We start from the raw sequence: 20,591 nt of genomic DNA on the forward strand, positions 1-20,591 counted from the left end.
TTCATATGCCAGAATTATAATATAAACAATTAGGATATTGTCTAAACTGACGAGAAGCTTTATTTAACAGTAAATCGTCACGTGGACTTTTATTTTGTTAAATGTACGTCATTGCCGGTCACGGGTGGCAAATACTGGAGCGTCATTGGTCCATTTCCTCGATTGTATTTTTTAAAAGTCTCTTAATAACAAAAGTATCCGACGTCTGCATGACAGGCAGGGTAATTCAGGCCCAGTTTGGAGCTGGTGCTGTGCTGTTGATACAACAGCTAACACAACATAAGTTTTGGCAAAGCTTAACGCGGGATTGCCATGGTTCGCTGGGCTTGGCCCAGCTAGCCACGTTAGGATATCTGCTTCTCTGTAGTTAGATAGAGATAGAGATAGCTCTCTATCTATCTGTCTTTAGATGAAAGTTAGCCAGATGTGACTTGCAGCTGGTGCTCGCTACCATAGTAGAGTGATGGATGTGTCTCAGTTAGACATAAACAGGCAAATATGAATACGGACGTTGACAACTCGTGTGGAATCGCTGTTAAACGCAACGCTTGGTCGTCCAAGAAGAGGTCTAGAGAGGGTGTGAGGAGTAACTTCACTCCAGCCAAGAAAAGGCAAAGTGCATTAGTTGAGAAATGCATTGCAAACCCTGAACACAGCGCCGTTTCTCAAATCAAGACCGAGGAGAACAGAGTCGAGCAGGTAGTTTGTTTACCTGATCAGCCCTTGGTCTTGTATGATGAAAATATATGTAGGTTAGTAATACTGCGAGATCCTGGTAAGAATGGCTTAGTGTGAAGGATGCATGATGATGTCCTCATCAGTTCATTGAAAGTATCTGCATCAGACACCTGTTTAGATTTAACTGTTATTTTGAAATATTATTTAATGGCTGTTATTGGACCATTTGACTGTAATTAAAAATATAACTCAATATAACTCAATTAAACATTGATTTTATTTTTATTGAATGTTAAAAATGTTTCAGCAGATATGTGCACAAAAAATATACATCAGCATTGGTCCACATGTAATTTAACAGGGACCAATGGCACATGGAGAGGATAATACAGATTACTATGGACGTATTATAATGCCCTACAGAAATCTTCATTTTGTGTGCAATTGCTATTTCCCAACAATGTCTTACAATTCTAAGTGATCACTTTTGCAATAGCTACCTTTACTTGTAACCTGCAGTTCTGAATCATGTCTGGAAGATGTGAGATCCTCATTATTTATCTCTGACTGTTTCCCAGTGCTGCAGTGACAATGAGGACCTTTTTGATGGCTATGACAGCATCATTGGTGACAGCTCCTTCCTGGCCAAACTGGAAGATGTGGAACAGAAAGCAGAACAACATGATGTTGTCACAACAAATGTTTGCTATGACTCACTTCCTTCTAAAAACGCTGTTAAACAGTCATGTGAGGAAGATCTCACCGACTCTATCTTCACAGAGGAATTTCCTGATACATCACTGAGGGACTTCCCAAGCTCTCAGCTTGCATTTCAGCAAGATGTGTCAAACCCACAACGACAGTGCAGTTTGGGCATGGAAAGCACTTCCACTCCAGATGTGAAGCACTCAAAGCTGACTTCTGTTCCTGCAGAAACCCTTAATGCTAAGAAACCAGTCCCAAAAGCTAGACGGAGTATGACAGACCAGCTAAAGAGGGCGATGCTGGAAAATGCAGGCACATCCAACAGGATCTCCAAGACTGCTCTGCAGAAGGAAGCTGCGATGAGTGAAGAAATTAGTGTTGCCATGCAGACTATTGAATCTGTATCTAAGGAAGGGGACCTTGGCCCTTTCTTTGGGCTCCCATCCAAAGTCAAGGATTTAATAATGAGACTAAAGGGAATCCAGGACTTGTATGGTGATTAATGTACATTGTGTATAATACACTGCATAGAATTCCTTGTCAATCTTTAATTCAAGCTATAGGGGCTCTCAATTAGTATAGGTTGTTTATTGATAGTCAGCGGTGAAGAATGTTGATTAGCTGATGTTTTGAGAGTTAGGAAAGCACACTGATGCAAATTGGAGGTCTCAGTGAAGTAGATAGGATAATCACAATGCTTACACGACACTGTCTTCGTTTTGTTCCAGAGTGGCAGAAGGCATGTCTGGATCTGGACTCTGTGAAACAGAGAACGAACCTTATCTACTCTCTACCAACCAGTGGTGGGAAGACCCTGGTGGCAGAGATTCTCATTTTTAAAGAGCTTCTTTGTAAAAAGAAGGATGCAATGCTTATCTTGCCATATGTAGCCTTGGTGCAAGAAAAGGTAAAGAACATAATGCTGTCATTTGAGTTTCTCTCTGTATCAATGATTATCAAATGATCAAGAATCAGTGAGGGTCTTTAACAGTATTACACAACATACAGCTGTAGTTCTTAATAACTGATAACTTTGTAAGGGCTCTTTTTTAATAATCACAACAGATTGATTTGATTAGCTTTTTGGAAGCATTTAGTCCATTATGGAATCTGAAAATGTCCCTCTTTTTATTTCACCATTTTAGTATAATACTACCATTATGAGAATGTGACTGGAGGGACTATTTAACACTTGAAAATAGTCTGAGGATTTTATTCAGGCTAAAAGGGGGAGTATTTCCTATGTCATTTAATACATATTTTTGTTATTATTATTATGGACTCTAACTTTTGTTATTTTGGTGTTAAATTACCTTTGTCACATTGACGCACCACTACATCGAAAACCTTTCATTCTATCTTTCAGGTTCGAGGATTGGCTAGTTTTGGTATCGAGTTGGACTTCATGGTGGAAGAATATGCTGGGAGTAAGGGAAAGTTCCCTCCAGTGAAAAGAAGAACCAAGAACTCTCTTTACATCACTACACTCGAGAAAGGCCACAGCCTTGTTAACTCACTGATTGAAACAAAACGTCTAGACAACATTGGGCTTGTTGTGGTGGATGAGGTTAGTTCCAGTACGGCTGAATTTAATGCTCTGTAACATTTCTATGTGCTATATGATTTGCAAAGCACATTTTGTCATAATAATGTATGTATCAATGCAATTTGAACATATAAAAAATACTGATGGGTTCTATTACATGCAGTTAATCATTTGTTGTTTGTCATTCAATTTCTTCCAAAATTATTGCAGCTCCACATGCTTGGAGATGGCAGCAGGGGAGCTATTCTTGAAATGACTCTGGCAAAATTGTTGTACAGCAACAGTAAGTAAACCTTCCAAATGAAATGTAATTCTAACTGGAACATCACTTTTTTTAATGATTTTTATACTACTAAAGCTTTCCTTTCCTTCCTGATGTTTTACAGAGAGCTCACAGATCATTGGAATGAGTGCAACTTTGGGCAACATTGGAGATCTTCAGAGGTTCCTGAGAGCCGAAAACTATACCAATGACTTCAGACCAGTAAATATCACATCTTCAGGAAACTGATTTGAAATGACATGCATTAGGTAATATTCCAGTGTTCAGGCCTCACATCGCTGTTTCTCAGGTTGAGCTGAAAGAGTATGTGAAGCTGAGGGATAGTATTTATGAAGTTGAACCAAAGGAGGAGGAATGCTTCAGGTTCTCACGTCTTCTAGCTTTTAAGGTAAAGGAATCATTTTGTAGTGTACTTAATCAGGGTATTTCTCTCACTGCTTGATTTTATTAATTTCTATGTCATTTTTGTAGTATTCCAGTGGAATGCAGAAGATGGACCCAGATCACATTATTGCTCTGGTAACTGAAGTAATACCACAGCAGTCCTGTCTGGTTTTCTGTGCTACCAAGAAGAACTGTGAAAATGTTGCTGGCATGATCTGCAAGTATTTGCATAAGTATGCAAAATCCTTGTATTTCCATTTTTGTCATTTGTCACTTTTTGACATGCTTTGAAACTGACAGTGATGCTTCAAAGTGACTTGCAGAAGATTTCATTGAATTTCATTTCATAGTTTTTTCTCCTTCTGTAAAATGCGATTTTGGAGATGCAAGACTATTGTGTGACACTGACAATACGTAAATCAATATAACACACCCTTGTTTTTATGTAATTTGGTCACATGTAAGCAACTATTAATATTTCTTAGAAATGAGATGTTGGTGAAATTTTATGCTGTCATCCCATGAAATACCACAGCTTTTTAACCAATCAGATTGTTAAAAATTGAAACTGTATAATTCAAAATGACATTTTTATTACACTTTTGTTGTCTTTAATTGGCATAAAATTTAGCTGCAATGTGCAACATTTTACAGAGACTTTCTGAGGCACAGAGAGAAAGAGAAGGCCAACCTACTGGCTGAGCTCAGAAACGGTGGAAATGGGTCCCTGTGTCCAGTGCTGCAGAGGACTGTGCCTTTTGGCTTGGCCTACCATCACAGTGGCCTGACCACTGATGAGAGGAGGCTGGTGGAGGAGGCTTATTCCTCTGGAGTACTTTGTCTCCTCGCCTGCACTTCTACTCTGGCTGCAGGCATCAACTTGCCGGCTCGCAGGTCAGTCTTGTTTCGAGTGTGTTTCATTACTGTCATATCTAAACATTGTATAACAGCTTCAGTATCATATTGATTCTCTACCAACTATGTGACTTTGGTGAAGCGGACAGGAAAAGCACTTGCAGATCTGTGTCAGCGATGAGTGCAACTTAAAGTAGCTGAATGTTTGCATTAGAAGTGGTGTCCGCAAACATTTGGACATAAAGTGCATGTTGAAGTTGAAGTTTTATGTGTTTATGACTTGCTGCATTTACTAATTCTTATTTTGTGTGTATGTGTGATGCATAGGGTGATACTCCGCTCCCCTTATGTGGGTGCAGACTTCTTAAAAAGGAGTCAGTACAAGCAGATGGTGGGAAGAGCAGGGCGTGCTGGTATTGATTCAGTGGGTGAGAGTATCCTCATTCTACAGGATAAAGATAAAGACATGGTAAATATCAGCATCTCATTCCATCACTATATACACTGCAGATGTTCATAAATATGTACAGTACATATTAGAGGCTGTTCATTATGTTTGTCAATAGGTTAAGAAGCTAGTGTCCGCACCAATGGAGAAGTGTTACAGCAACCTGCTGCATGATGGGTCTAAGGGTCTTTTGAGCCTCATCCTCTCCCTTATTGGCCTTAACGTAGGTGCTTTTGTCCCCAGCATAAGAGCCAGCTAATGACAATTTCAGCTTCTCAAGTGATTTTGATTAATAACCCCTGTTACTGGTTAATAATGGCCGCATGGTTATTGTTATAGGTAACCCGGTCTGCAGAGCAGGTTGTGGATTTTATGTCTGGGACTTTGCTAAGTGTCCAGGAGACTCAGGCTTGTCCTCAGAAAAGCCTTAAAGAGCTTACGCTGGAGTCCATTGAGATCCTAAAGCAAAAGGGTCTCATTGAAGCTGCTTTGGATACACCGTTTGAAGCTAGTCTACAAGTCACCAGGCTTGGAAGGGCAACGTATAAAGGTGGGATTTTATGTTGTATGAAAAGATTTTTTTTTGTATTATGAGGTTTAATGTTTCATATTAAAATTAATATGAAAAAATATATGTAATATATATGTAAAATGTAAATGCAGTATTTGTACATTTGATTGAAATTACATTTTGTAATTATTTATAATTAACTCATGCCTTTATAATTAACTCATAACTTTTTTTCAAGCTCAGTGAAAACTAAAATTCAATAATTCCATTTTAATCTGCCATTTAGGGTTCTAGTTTTAATGTTTACACAAATATATAGATGGATTATGCTTTGTTTTATTGACTTTAAAATCCAGATAATTGACTGGTTAATTAAATAACTAGATTTTTAAGGCATTTTGTGAACTGAGTAGTTAATTCTACTACTTTTTTTGATTCAGCATTATGCTTGGCTTAGTTACACTTACTGTTCTTTGTCCCCTCATCAGGCTCTGTAGACCTAAGCTACTGTGATGTCCTCTACAAAGATTTGTCAAAAGGTCTGGAGGGTCTGCTGCTTAACAGTTTCCTGCATTTGGTCTACCTGGTCACTCCTTATGACTTGGTTTCTCAGTGTAAACCAGACTGGATGATCTATTTCACACAGGTTAGAAGCCTCCACTCTTGGACTGTACATATGAAACCTTATACCAGTTGCACTTTGACATTTTACACATACATTTAATGTGAGAGCTTCATGGTGCTTAATAAAAGTACATTTTTCTTTCAGTTCGCAAAGTTATCTCCTGCTGAACAAAAAATGGCAGCTACTATAGGGGTTCCTGAGAGCTTTGTGGCAAGGAAAGCAGCTGGACAGAGTGTGAGGAAGGTTAGACTGCATTCCTTTTGTGCATTTGTATTCGTGGGAGAACTGTTTATCATGCTTTTCTACATGGGATTAAATTGGATTAGTCTTTTTTTTTATTTTTTTTTAAGAAGGCTGTACTTAGTATATCATATGCCATTTGTAAATCTGATTAACTGTATTGCTTCTCAAATCTCAATCCCCTTATGGTCCATATAAAGTACTTATGTTAAATCCACATTTGCTCATGCATTGATCATTAAGTTAGTGAAGCGATAGCAATTAGCCGGCCTAAATCCGCTTATGACTGGGAAATCCTCATTAGATTGCAAGGTTTCATCAAGTTCACTTGTGATTTGTGTCTTTTGTGTATCTCAGAGTGTGGATACATTGGTGGTGAACAGGCTGTACCTGGCGCTGGTGCTTTATTTTCTTCTGAGGGAGACCAACCTGTGGAGTGTCTCCGACAGGTTCCAGCTGACTAGAGGCTTTGTTCAGACTCTCCTCAGTTCTGCCTCAGCTTTCTGCTCCTGTGTGCTGCACTTTACAGAGGTTTGATCAAAACACATGCCACATATCACTGGGTACATAATACTGCAATATCAAACTGTACCAGTGCATGATTAGGTATCCTATCATTGTTTTGTGACTAGCATGTTAGCTTATGGCTAGAGTGTTAAATGAGACCCTGTAAAGTAGAATTGGGCCGATCAGTGTTTCTGGGGACAATCTTTCACGATCGCTGGTACTGCTTATTTTTACTGTTTATCAAATTGGATACAGTATTTTTACTATTATGATACTTTAATCAAGACACTATTATATGATATGGAATAAATTATATATTTTGTAAATTGTTACACCCCTACACATACAATCATATTATGGTGATTAATGTATTCACTCTTTAAAATAAACTTTTTAAGTAGTTCTTTGAGTGATTCCATAGAAGAACCACTTGTGTGTTGTAATAGAGGTGAGTATAAAGAGCCTTTAAATTGGTAAATTGGTACTTGTTGTAAATGTTCTTTAGAATACAAGATTCTTCATACTCAAAACATCTGTATTACAAACATGGTTTCTTATGGAACTAAAAGCATTGCTCAATGAACCACTTAAGTGTAGGTGAGAATTTCCACAGAATGTAATTTCCTACTGTTACTTTCAGTTTTCATTTGTTTAGGCCCTCTGGGTTATTGCAAAACTATAAATTCTTTTATAAATTAATTCATGAAATGGTTTTGCTCCTTGGTCAAGTTTGTACACATTTCAGTCTTGGCTTGTGCTTGCAGGAGTTGGAGGAGTTCTGGGCCTATAAGGCTCTTCTCACAGAGTTGACCCGCAGGCTGACCTACTGCGTACAGGCAGAGCTCATTCCCCTGATGGAGGTAGCTGGAGTAATGGAGGTGTGTGTCAAATCTCATCGCCTCTTGTTAGATATCCACTGTAGCATTTTCTCTCATTCTGCATGCAACTATAAACGCTTTCGAGAAAAACAGCTCAATAGTATACCTATCAATTTGAAGGACTTTGAAGGATTGATATGCCATCATGCCAAACGGATCCAAAATAATATGTATAGCAATGAATAGCACGCTAATTTAACTGAATGCTTTACTTAAAATCTAATTTGATGTGTTGTTGAATGTGTGTCTGACTAGTTCTGTACTGGAACCACAAAGCTAATGTAGCTAAAAAGCTAAAGCATAGCTTTCCATTATATTAGCCTGTTGAGTTTCAGTATTTCTATAATAATTCTTACTATGTTTTTTTTTTTTTTTTCTTTGTTTTGTTTGTTTTTTTTAAATGGCTGCAGGGCTGATTATGACTCAGTACTGAAAATTATACCTTTCCCTTGCTTGCTTTGTTTACAGCTCCGGGCCAAGCAGCTCTACAATGCAGGCTACAAGACATTAGCTCATCTTGCCAATGCTGACCCAAATGTATTGGTCAAAAAAGTGGAGAACCTCTTTAAGAAGCAAGCCAATCAGATTGTGGCGTCTGCAAAAGTTAGTACAACTTAACTTTTTGTTTTCCGTTTTTGATCATCATGGAAAGTTGTTACTTGTAAACACTGTAAAAAAAATCGTTAAAACCTACCATTCAATCACTGTCTATCTCTACAATGGTGACTACAGGAGAAGGCAAACTGTTCTTGAATTTAAATGGAAGCCAATGTAAAATAAGCGTTTATTCCAAGTAGAGCCTTTCTATAGATTTATTGAGCTACAGGGCTCAAATGGAGAAAACTAATGCATGTTTTTCATTGGACAGCAGTTATGTACACTCTTAACTTTAGTCTTTCATTTAAAATGTTTCAGATGCTGTTACAGGAGAAAGCAGAGGCCCTGCAGGAAGAGTTTGACGATCTACTTATGTTGCCTGTTGATCTGCCATCATAGTAAATCTTCATCTATTATGTAAATTAATATGTATATTTATTTTTTTAGCTTTCTGTAAATATTGGTGCTAATATAAATGTGAGTAACTAAAATAAAACCAGTACATTCTGTATGATTTGTTTACCATAGTTTGACATTTTTTTGATTTCCCAAGCATGAAGGCATAAATCATTTAAAAAGTATAGTAAAAAGCAGGTTTGGGATTGTGAGTATATTGAATGACCACGCTACTAAAGCATGAGTAGACTGATAAATCAGTGTGCTGATCAGTTATTTATCTCAGTGTTACTGAGCTCTGCTAAAGCGTGAGTGGACTGATAAATCACTGTGCTGATCAGTTATTTACCTCAGTGTTAGTGAGCTCTGCTAAAGCCTGAGTAGACTGATAAATCACTGTGCTGATCAGTTATTTATCTGTGTTACTGAGCTCTACTAAAGCATGAGTAGACTGATAAATCACTGTACTGATCAGTTATTTACCTCAGTGTTACTGAGCTCTACTAAAGCCTGAGTGGACTGATAAATCACTGTGCTGATCAGTTATTTACCTCAGTGTTAGTGAGCTCTGCTAAAGCCTGAGTAGACTGATAAATCACTGTGCTGATCAGTTATTTATCTCAGTGTTACTGAGCTCTACTTAAGCCTGAGTAGACTGATAAATCACTGTGCTGATCAGTTTATTTTCAGTGCTGTAGGGTTTAGCTAGAGCGGACCAGGTGTTTATCTTAGTGTTACTTAGCTCTGCAAAAGCATGACATACGTATGATTGAACTAGTCTCCTTGGTAAAGGGCATGTTTGTGAGTACAGTGTTGTATTGTACTGCATTTTGTGGCACGTTGTTAAACACATCATTAACTGGAAGTCACGAGGCTGGCAGGCACATAACACACATAAGACATGAGTATGCAGTTTTCATGCGGGTCAATAATTTACCCGGTCATGGGACAGGCAGCAGGATACTACTGAAGGTGGAGGGGATGGCTCCGGGTCCAGAAATGTGAGAGCCACAGTGAAGAGAAGCAGGCCTTGTGTAACTTTTTACATGTCGTAACAGAGCTGGCTGCATTGAGGACAGTGTATTCACTACTGGTAAGGAGGCTGTAAATCGTTAGACGATGTACTTTACCTGTTTACCTACAGAGCAACCTTTTAGGCAGTGTCTGTGACCAGCACGCCTTCATCGGCTCGCCAATCGCTGTGCAATGATTGTGGCCAATCAGCGCACAGCTTTCATCTCGCGCTCTCGAATCTCCTCATTCAGCTGTGAGATACGTAACAACGCAGGCCACGCCCACCGGCTCCTATCCCGCCTTGTTTGTTTAGTCTCTCGTCTGGCTGCACTTTCTTTCAGTGCGAGCGGGTTTTTACAGGAAATGTCTGTGGCTGCGGCTGAGTCATGCGTTTCCAATAGTTCAAACAGTGTTTCTGTCTAGTAGAAGGACAGTGCCACTGATGTAGCCGAGTCTACAACTCCTAGACACCATGAGGCAGCCGGGACTCAGGATTTCAGCAGGCACCTCTGCGTCGCTCCTCTTAACTGCTGCTGTGTTCATGCATACACTGCCAGCTGGGGCGGTTCCTGCTCCCGAGAATGGGGACGGGTTTGAATCCGCTGCCCTTGAACTGGATGTTTCGAGGTTGGAAAGAAAAGTGGACGAACGGTTCTTGTCCGTGTCCATAGATGCAAGTCTCATGGCCCAGGAGAAGTACATGTATCTACTTGGGTGAGTGTTTGAGGAGATCTTTTTTGTTTTTAAACCATTAAACCCTTCACAGGTCCTTACTATAGTAACTACATTACTGCCACAGTTAACATCAGGTTCACAAACACTAAAACAGAAGCCAGTAGGACTCCACAAAGTGTGCTAGACTCATATAATTTAGTGTTATTATTATTATTATTATTATTGTTGTTGTTGTTGTTCTCTCTCATTTGTTTTGTATTGTATATAAGGTTTTTATTTAAGCTGCCCCTGTGCTGTTACTATTTCTACTATTTTCACTCGTGTCTTATTTTGCTGTACTATGTCTCTTCTTCTTCTTCTTCTTCTTCTTCTTCTTCTTTACCTGCCATTACCAATATTAACATCATTACTCTCATTACTCATCCACTCTTATTACAGCCATGACTATATCAAGTTATACTACGCCATGATTAATATATTATGATCAGAAATATGTTGCAGTTCAACAGTATGGATGGTTTGGTCACTTTTATCAGTCATTTATAATTGGTTCTGACCAGACGAGGATGGGTCTTGGTTCCTTCCAAGGTTTCTTCTTCCAGCTCTGAGGGAGTTTTTCCTTGCCACTGTCACTGTTGGCTTGCTTCCAAGTCTTTCCAAAGTTTTTATATTATTTATTTTTCTTTTTTCTGTCTTTTATTAATTACTGATTGTGTAAAGCCGCTTTGTGACAACAACAGTTGTAAAAAACGCAATACAAATAAATTTGACTTGACTTCCTGTGGGATTAAATCAAGTGATCTATGTATCTGTCTGTCTAAAATAATTCATAATAGTTTCTGTTTTATGAAATATAGCTAGGGTTCTGTTTTTTAAACTGTTTTTTTGTTATATAAAAATGGTAAGATGTAAACATGGGCATTCATTCCTTGTTTTAAAGAACTTTACTCAATCTGAATTGTGTCTTGGATTAGTTTTTACTGTAAATAACTAACATTATGCAGTTAAATTAACATTACATTTCAATACCAAGAAAATATGGGGCGCATGTTCAGAAAATGACTTTATTTGCACTGTTGAAATCATAACCATAATGATTGGTGTGGGGCACAACATATAACACCACTGCAGTGTTTGATTCCGGGTCTGGGTGACTGTGCTGCGCTACACCAATAAGAGTCCTTAGATAAGACTCCTTAAACTACAGTAGCCCATCTCTGTAATACAAGTAACCTTGTAATGTGCCCTGGATAAGGCCATAAATGTAAATGTAAATGTAAATAACCCCTGCTTCCTTTTATCACCACTATAAAGAAGTGAGCTGATAAGGTCGTCACACCATTTCCCATCAAATCTTTGTAAATGACTTTGTTTACAGCCACTAAGTTAAAAAGGGCTTTGGAAACATTCCTCTTTTCCATAGAACTCAGTATTCTCATAGTTTGGTTATTAGTGGTTGTTCCCATAGTTTATTTCCTGTTAGTAAGCAGCTGTGGCTCTGAACTAGAGTGTACATCTGACTTTACAGGTCACCAAAGTTGAGAACCCTTGCAAAAGCCTTGACTCCAGCGTTTCTGAGGTTTGGAGGGACTGAGCAAGATTTTATGCAGTTCGTCCCACAGCGAGAATATTTCAGATCAAAAGACTACAGGACAAGTTCTTTTCATCATTTAGGTATGCAGTCTTCACCTTACATATATTTCACTTCACGGGTAGTGGCTAGACTGTTGGTTTAGAGCCTTTAGTGTAGTCATCTGACTTCTTCAGCATGATTCCTGTTTTGCCTTAATAGGAGAACAGCAACCTGATTCACTCGAATTCCCCTTGTGCCCAAGTGACTTCGGGGAACATATAGGGAAAGAGTAGTGGGACTATTTTTGAATGTATGTGGTTAATGTGTAAAAGCCCTTATGTCCATTACTGTCTAGAATCATGCCTTCTGGTTTACATTTTCCAGTTATCTCATTATGGTGACATTTTGTTTCTGTGTGATTAAACCATCTCTTGTTCTGTAGGAGATTCCTGTAGTAGATTTGAGCTTCCTCCACTGTTGGAGGAGAAGTTGAAGCAGGAATGGGCACAGCAGGCCTTGATATTATACATGGAAGAACATCTGGGAAAATATAGCCAAGTGAATTTCTCTGGTAAGCAAGTTAGTCCTTTCCTCACTGAATAATAGGAAGAATAGTACAAGGCCAATAAATATAGTTTTTTTTTCTTTCTACTGATAAAGTTCACTCTAAGATATATGTAAGTGTGTGTGTTATTGTAATACATGTATGTATATGTAATTAAGTCATTAAGTGAGTTTAATTTATTGGGTTTATTTCCTGATTGAACAGAAAATGCAGTTGACTTGCTCTACGCCTTTGCAAACTGCTCTGGATTGGACCTGATATTTGGGTTGAACGAGCTGTTCCGAACACCTGACAACACCTGGGACAGTCAGAATGCTGAGCTGCTGATAAACTACTGTGAATCCAGACAGTACATCATGTCTTGGGAGCTGGGCAATGGTGTGATTTGATTTTGTATATTATCTTTTTGCTTTAATATTTCAGAAGAATGCTGCAGTTTTTAAGGTGATATTCTGATAATAATAATAATAATTAATTATTATTATTATTACGATTATTATTATTATTATTATTAATAGTAGTAGTGGTAGTAATGGTATTATTAGATCTGTGTCATTGTGTCATTCATCACAAGCAAGCATTCTTTTATGACTATGACATTTTATATTGCTCTTTTTTCCTCTAGAACCCAACAGCTATGAGAAGAAGGCAGGAATTACAGTAGATGGTTACCAGCTGGGTCAGGATTTTCTCCATCTTCATAAAATCCTACAGGAATCCAAACTCTACAGCTCCTCAGACCTCTATGGTCCAGATATTGGTCAGCCACGAGACCACCGCAAAGATTTACTCACAGGGTATGGTTTTCAATAAATGTTAATATCATGCTGGATTTCTTTACAAAATTGGAAAAACCACGGGCATAATGGACAAAATATGGGAATAATGCACACATAGTCCGCACAACATGTGTAAAACAACGTGCTTGCTTAATAAGGAGAAAATTACGGCAAGTATATATCTACAGTTTTAACAAGATGGTCACCACTACTACAGACAAGTCACCTCCGTTTTCCTAGTGTGTGTGTGTGTGTGTGTGTGTGTGTGTGTAAAGAATATGAAAAGAATTTAATATTCATGTCACTGGATAGGCATCTCACTCAAATTGTATGCTTTTGATAATTTAATGGACTATGTGGATTGAATAAAATCAGTTAAAATGCTTAATGAACATGAATACCCAAATATTTAAAATATTTGTTTACACTAAAAAATTCAAAGCGTGTCTCTGAGCTTTTGATAAGAAGAGTATGTGCAGATTGCTATGTAGTACACAAAACAGTGAATCATCTAAGAGCTCAGCCTTCAATTACCAGATTTAATGCTGTTGTATTGAAGTAATGCATTTGACAGCTAAACTCAATCGATTTTCTGTTTGTTTTAACAGATTTTTGGAGACTGCAGCAAAGGCCATTGATGCATGTACCTGGCACCAGTATGTTTTACTGTTATCACTATTCATGCTCAATACACCATATAGCTAATTCCATACATGCATGGTAACATGCACTATATGTGTATGTTATATTTGAACAGTTTTTGGGTTATATTTAAAATATTTAAAGAGGTTTTGGTTGTTCTGTGCTCCAGTACATTTAATTTCAAAGGAAACAATAACTATGAGGTTAAAATGCAGTATTTCCGCTTTAATTAAAGCTAATGTCATACATGTGTGTGGACACCCCTTCTAAGAAATGCATTCAGCTTTAAGTTGCACCCATTGCTGACACAGATGTGCAAATGTATGCACACACATTCACAGGCTTGGGTTATATTGGATAAACAGTCTGTTTATCCAATATAAAATAAATAAATATTTTTCTTTATTGTATATTATTATTATTATTATTGTATTATATTTGTAATACATAATTAATGCATCCATACCAGATCTAATTTCATTAATATCTGCATTGTCTGTTGTTCTTTTCTCTTATTAGCTATTATGTTAATGGTAGAGATACATCCTTGGAGGATTTCCTAGATCCTGAAGTGCTCGATACACTCGCTGACAAAACTAACGAGGTCTTTAAGGTAAAAGATTCTTATCTTGTTTAGCATAGCCTGCAGCAAGTTTCCGATTAAAACACTGTAATGGAGTTTGATGCAAGTGCTGATTACAGTGTAGTTTTTAAATATTTGAAGAGTTTTTGGTTGTTCTGTGCTCCAGTACATTTAATTTCAAAGGAAACAATAACTATGAGGTTAAAATGCAGGATGTCCATTTTTTAAATTTAATCCTCTTAATCCTGTTAATTTGTTTGATCTTTATTTTTTTATTTTATATATATATTGTTGCTGGATCCTGTGAATTAAGAGGTTGTTGGGCAGTCAGAGTACAAATCATGCTACAAACAACAAACAAGCCACTTATTAGCCAACACTTTGAATTCAAATGAGTTTGCAAGACAGTAAGTCTACTGTTAATATTGACAAACTTCGGTCGGTTTGCATGGATTACTTTGATAAGATGGCAACTCTAATGATGTCAGTTTAGTGTGTAGTTCAGAGGATCAATTGGCAGAAAATTATGTCAGACATTTTTGTTTAGGGCCTAATGTTGGAAATGTTTTTTTTTCACATAGAGAAAAACAGCCTAGTTCCTAAGATGGGCATGGTTCAGAGTTTTATGAGAACTGCTTAAGTAATAATTCTGAAATGCACTAAACCATGGTACACTGTATTAACAAAAGTATTGGGAAACATTTCTTCTGAAATCAAGGGTATTAAATAGTTTATACTGACCTTTTTGGATTAACTGTCTTCACTGTTCAGAGAAGACTTTCTACTAGAGAGTTCGTATTGCTTTGGGAATATTTCTCTATAGGGACTAGACAGACGTGCAAATGTTCCGCTTCACCTAATATAGATATAAATACTCTCAAATTAACCTCTGATTAAGCCATATATTTGTCTTTTGTAGATTGTGAATTCTCTGTCTCCTGGGAAGAAAGTCTGGCTGGGAGAGACAAGCTCAGCATATGGAGGTGGTGCTATAGGCCTCTCGGACACTTTTGTTGCTGGTTTTATGTGAGTACTTGATTTCATTTCGATCAAAGGTCTGAATGAATCTATTCAGGGTAGAATTACAAGCACTATTGTGTATTTTATTCAAGTTTATATGTAGGGAGGTGTTCATCATTACTTATGCTACTATCAGTAACATAAGCTGTGTAGAATCAAGGCATTTGAGCACATACCATATAGTAAAACTGCATTGAACCTGAAAATGTGTATCCATTATGGTGCTCTCTTTTAAACAGAGGTTTTATAAATGAATGGTGTGGTTGAACAGTGTTTGTTTCCTGAAGGTGGCTGGACAAACTTGGACTTGCTGCCAAGCTAGGTTTGAACGTTGTTATCAGACAGGTGTTGATCGGCTCTGGAACATACCATCTAGTGAATACTAACCTTGATCCTCTTCCGGTACGTAACTCTGGGGGTTGTTTTCCATGTCCATTCTGATGAGCATGATTGCTGTGCCTTTTTTTAATTAGAAATGTAACTTTATGCTACATTCTCTTTATGGTAGGATTACTGGCTGTCACTGCTGTATAAAAGGCTAGTAGGACCTGAAGTGTTGAAAGTAGCAGTTCTCTCGAACTCAGGCCGAAAGCACCTATTACGAGTGTACCTTCATTGCACTAACAAAAAAAGGTACTGCACCTCCACTGACTTCTCTCGAGCATTCATGAACACCTCTTGAGACATTTCATAGTCCAACAGTTCAGCTATTGTTGAAGACTTGTTAAAAAAAAAACTCTACATGATTCTCTTCTTTTTCAGTTCAAGTTACAGACGAGGTGCGGTGACGATGTTCGCCCTTAACTTGGGCAAAAATCCAGCCACAATCAGTCTACCAGCCCGCTTTTCCAACAGCACCATTGAGGCCTATGTGCTCCAGGCACCAGAGCCAGGAGAGGAGGGGCTCAAATCCAGGTGCGGGTTCTTACACTCCTACCAGATTATTGTTCATCCAGTATGTTTGGTTACACCCTGTCATGCTATTCTGGTTTCAGCTCAGTGTGCTTTCATTTGCAGGGCTGTCACACTGAATGGAGTTTTGCTGAAGATGGTGGATGAACAAACACTCCCTCCTCTTCAGGGAACTGACCTGCCTCCTGGAAAACATCTTAAACTGCCTGGATTCTCCTTTGCTTTTTATGTTTTGAAACACGCACATGCTCCTGTCTGCTGATAAGGGCTAAGTATAAGCCCAGTGAGGTGGTTTACCAAGGCTGCTGTTTGTTTTGCAGAAGTTGAATATGAATTTTGCACTGAGTTGCACTTGTGCCAAAGAACCTTAAACCTGGAACGAAGTCAGTATGTTTACATTTATTTAATCAGGCATTCAGTTTGGAAAAATGTACTTTTACAATTCAAGAAAAGATGTTTTTGTGTAATGCCTTTTTAGTGGAGCATTAGGAGCCTTGCCCAAGGACTTAAATATGTAAGTGCTACAAATGGTCCTGTGAGTGATGAAATACAAGAACCACTTTGGTTCCATAAAGAACCATGTTTGTAATAGAGATGTGAGTTTGATCTTTACCAATTTAATTCACATTTAACACAAGGCTAAAACAAGCATGGGTCTTTACAGAACCAAACTTTGTTCTTTGAACTATTTGTAGCACCTTTACTTTTAACAGTGTAGCATAGTGCACTTTCCCAGGTGGGGAATCAAACCCCCTGACTGGCAGTGGTGTTACCCACTCAGTTGTATCAACTGCTTAATAAACACTGGATACATAATCCTCATAATTCAAGTACATTCCTGTTCAGAAGGTATTTTATTTTGTTTTATTTCATTGTAAGAGAACTGATCAATGTTCATGTATGTATAATTGAATTTTTAACAGTGTATTTTTTAATTAAATGTTTTTAATGTGCATAACAACTTGATTTTTTTTTTATTATTCTAGTGGTGGTAGTATCTGACATTTCTTACTTTTATAGATCTCTCTTAACCTTCTTTGTTTACAGAAAAATGAACAAGGTAACCAGGAATTCATTGCTGGTTTTGAACAATGGGTGTTTGTTTCTTTGTTTAAGGTATGCAGTTTTTTTTTTCTTCATATGAAGAAAGAAAGGGAACAGTGTAGCACAGCTGCCTTTTATTAGCACATGGCACTCAGAGCTGACCACAGACAAAGTGACTGACATGCAACTTCCTTCATTCCTCCTGTTCTTCTCCGTGTGTGATAATGTAGCAGAGGGATTTGTAGTCCAGGTTGCCTGCTGAGTCAATGTTGGAGGACTGGAACATCTGACGTACCTTTAATTAAAATGTAGTGTGAGACAAAACAAAAAAGTGTGTGTGTGTGTGTGTGTGTGTGTGTGTGTGTGTGTGTGTGTGTGTGTTCACAAGTGCTGCATTAAATCAGAAAAAATGCTGTCTATGTTTCTCACCTCCTCTGCACTAAACTTGTTTGCTTGTGTCATCAGGACATGCTTCAACCTGGAATGTAAAGAAAGACATTGCTGAAATCTGAATTCCATGTCTTGCAAAGCTGCTGTGTTGACTAAAATGACTTATTAGGCAGATGAATGACTTACTCGTCTGTATGTATATAGCCCTTCGCTTCAGGATCAAACATCTTGAAGGCGTTAAGTATGGTATCTTCAGGGTCGGTGCCTAAATTCAGAGAATTTTCTTTTAAATATCAAAAACTGTAAATTTATTATTTATTAAATTATTAAAACTTTAAATTAAATATTTTATCCCAAGTCAATCTGGAGCATTTCTATTGGTCCAGTCATTGTCAAAGAATAAAAAACTAGAACATTTTGTGTGAGGAATGACCTGCATAAATAACGTAATTAAAGCTCATATATTAGCCCGGTATAAGAACTTTGACCATTCAAACATCTACACTTTTTATTGTAACTCACCGTGCAGTTTTTCTCCAAAAAGGTTAAGGAACATGGTGAAATTGATAGGACCACTGGCTTCTTTCAGCATGTCTTCCAGTTCAATATCTTTAACATTCAGTTTACCTGTGAATTGAGGGATGTTTCAAGAAACCCTAACAAGAGTCTGTGCACTGAAATCACACACATACAGTGTGTTCAAGTGATTTAATAGTAATACTATAAAATACTAATATACTATATTTATTTATTAATACTAACCAAGAGATGCATATGTGTCTTTGAGGTCCTCCTTGTCAATGAAACCATCTCTGTTTTGATCAATAAGTGTGAACGCCTGTTCCAGAAACAAATTTGGTAATCAGTGTTACATGTTGTAGGTAAATCCACAAGCTTTGAGTAGCGGGTGTTGATGGAGTTCAATCCTTACCTCCTTAAATTCCTGGATTTGAGTCTGCTCGAACATGGAGAACACATTGGAGGAGGCCCGCTGGGCACGCTTGGCGCCCCCTTCCTTCTTCTTGGTCTTCCTGCTGGCCTGAAGGATCATATGGGGATGTCACAAAATTAATTCATTTTCGAAATAGGACACTGCAGTCTGCTGCATCTGTAGCATATGATCAATTACTACAAACCATATGCTTGAATCCATACCACCTGCTCAAGTACATGGAAAATATTGTTTGTGTCAATATACTGGCTGTATAACACAAATGCAACAGATAGATTAGATTGAAATGTAAGAGAATTGTGTAAGTAACAGAGACAGCAACACAAATCATGTCAGATAAGTATTACAGAGGTTAGGTTCTTATATAATATAACATATTGTCATATATTATGAGACTACAATACAATTTAATTAGCTATTAAATAGTATTTTGACTAGCAGTAGACAGATCTTACAGCTCCTTCAGAAAGGAAAAACTCTACAAAACTCACCATCTTCCGCCCGCGCTGATGCTGCGCTTCAAATGTGTGTGTGTGTAATTGGGCTGGAAAGTCAAAGCTTAAATACAGCAACTGTCAGTGAGAGGGAGAGGCTCAGTGCTGCTGACCCGCATGAAGCATCTCTCACTGGGAAAAGCACTAGTTCAGCAGGGACCACTAGCCAGGCCAAAGTACTCCATACATGGACAAGCTGTCAGGCAAGGTCCAGGTCCCCCAGAGGCCAAATTAGTGCTCTTAATAATTGGACTCTTTGTCAAGGCATTTGCTTCTCATTTAAAACCCAGAGCAATAGAGTGAAAAGCATGAGCAGAGTGAAATATATATAAAAAAAACCTGTTTTTTTGTAAATGAGCCATCATATTTAATAAGAGTTACGTATTCATAAATGGTTGAGTGAGTATCACACTGAAAAGTTGCTCTACCAGGTGAAATGATGTTTTCATAAAGGTGCTTTAAAGCTTTGAACTTGGCACACACAGGACACTTCTTTACTATGATATATGCTAATTTAGCACTGCTTACATTCCTATACAGGTTGGAACATTGAGGTTTAGCCTCATATGCAGTGTACACAGTATTTAGTGTAGTCTGGCTATGCAGTGTAACTACAGCATGTTAAGACCATCTGCTTTCTAATTTCAAATTGCTACATCATTCCACAGCATGGTCAGAACACTAATGGTGTCTAAAATTATCCTCCAAAATGTACATAAGACCCAAGAGAGCTGCTATTCTAGTAATGTAATTAGTACAAAGCGCCAGCAGAAGCAGCAACTGTGCATCTGGTGGTTGTTCTTTACACTGTATCAAAATGTAAAGATGAATGGACCAACAGAAAAATGGAATCAGATATTTTTACATTGACCTCCATTGAATGTTAAGAAGGTTTTGTTTTTTACCTGTAAATTTGGCATTTTATACATACAATAGCCATGTCCAAAACTGTGCCCTGTTCACTATTTAGTGCCCACTTTTAGTGGGGTTCTGCCATTTTGTAGCAGTGTCCAAAGACATGGTGCAGAATTTTCAGTGCACTATAACAAACCCACTATGCAAACAATGTACACTAGCGGACATAGAATACCCATAATTCCTGGCACCAGTCCATCGCAGGGTACCACACACACTCACGTCTAAGGAATATTTAGCATAGCTAATTCACCTAATGTGTGATTTTTTAGGAGGTGGGGGGAACTGGAGTACCTAGTGGGAATCACAGGGACAAACCCCCTAAACTCCTCACAGTCAGTGAGGTGAGGTGGGATTGAACCCACAACCCTAGGCCCAGC

At 38.0% G+C, this 20,591-nt stretch overlaps 3 protein-coding genes across 4 annotated transcripts; 2 read left to right on the forward strand and 1 right to left on the reverse strand.

Annotated features, from left to right (window-relative positions):
- Positions 1-210: 210 nt before the first annotated feature.
- Positions 211-10,152, forward strand: helq (helicase, POLQ like). 2 transcript variants are annotated; one of them, XM_072662828.1, is made up of 19 exons: positions 211-699; positions 1,257-1,878; positions 2,112-2,290; positions 2,750-2,950; positions 3,140-3,212; positions 3,316-3,413; positions 3,502-3,600; positions 3,684-3,829; positions 4,251-4,490; positions 4,779-4,920; positions 5,018-5,122; positions 5,239-5,449; positions 5,899-6,056; positions 6,180-6,278; positions 6,633-6,806; positions 7,547-7,660; positions 8,129-8,263; positions 8,576-8,655; positions 10,094-10,152. In XM_072662828.1, coding segments are annotated over exons 1-19 (3,078 nt in total). In that variant the 5' UTR covers positions 211-498; the 3' UTR covers positions 10,095-10,152. The 2 variants fall into 2 exon arrangements, with proteins under 2 accessions (XP_072518929.1, XP_072518928.1); XM_072662827.1 differs by lacking the exon at positions 10,094-10,152 and having other exon boundaries at positions 8,576-8,768.
- On the forward strand, positions 9,281-17,382 carry hpse (heparanase). Its single transcript, XM_072662829.1, has 12 exons — positions 9,281-10,381; positions 11,871-12,016; positions 12,358-12,486; positions 12,685-12,858; positions 13,106-13,277; positions 13,868-13,915; positions 14,421-14,514; positions 15,404-15,510; positions 15,792-15,906; positions 16,013-16,137; positions 16,267-16,419; positions 16,522-17,382. Exons 1-12 carry the CDS (start codon positions 10,140-10,142, stop codon positions 16,676-16,678), a joined length of 1,662 nt encoding a protein of 553 aa, XP_072518930.1. The 5' UTR covers positions 9,281-10,139; the 3' UTR covers positions 16,679-17,382.
- Positions 17,383-17,602: 220 nt separating this feature from the next.
- Positions 17,603-18,817, reverse strand: LOC140539951 (myosin light chain 5-like). Its single transcript, XM_072662830.1, has 6 exons — positions 18,782-18,817; positions 18,613-18,688; positions 18,373-18,477; positions 18,037-18,115; positions 17,890-17,938; positions 17,603-17,755 (listed from the first exon to the last, which is right to left on the reverse strand). The coding sequence occupies exons 1-6, from the start codon at positions 18,815-18,817 to the stop codon at positions 17,654-17,656; spliced, it is 447 nt and encodes a 148-aa protein (XP_072518931.1). The 3' UTR covers positions 17,603-17,653.
- Positions 18,818-20,591: the final 1,774 nt, after the last annotated feature.

This window comes from Salminus brasiliensis, chromosome 18 (assembly GCF_030463535.1).
Source record: "Salminus brasiliensis chromosome 18, fSalBra1.hap2, whole genome shotgun sequence".
Classification (NCBI taxonomy): domain Eukaryota; kingdom Metazoa; phylum Chordata; class Actinopteri; order Characiformes; family Bryconidae; genus Salminus; species Salminus brasiliensis.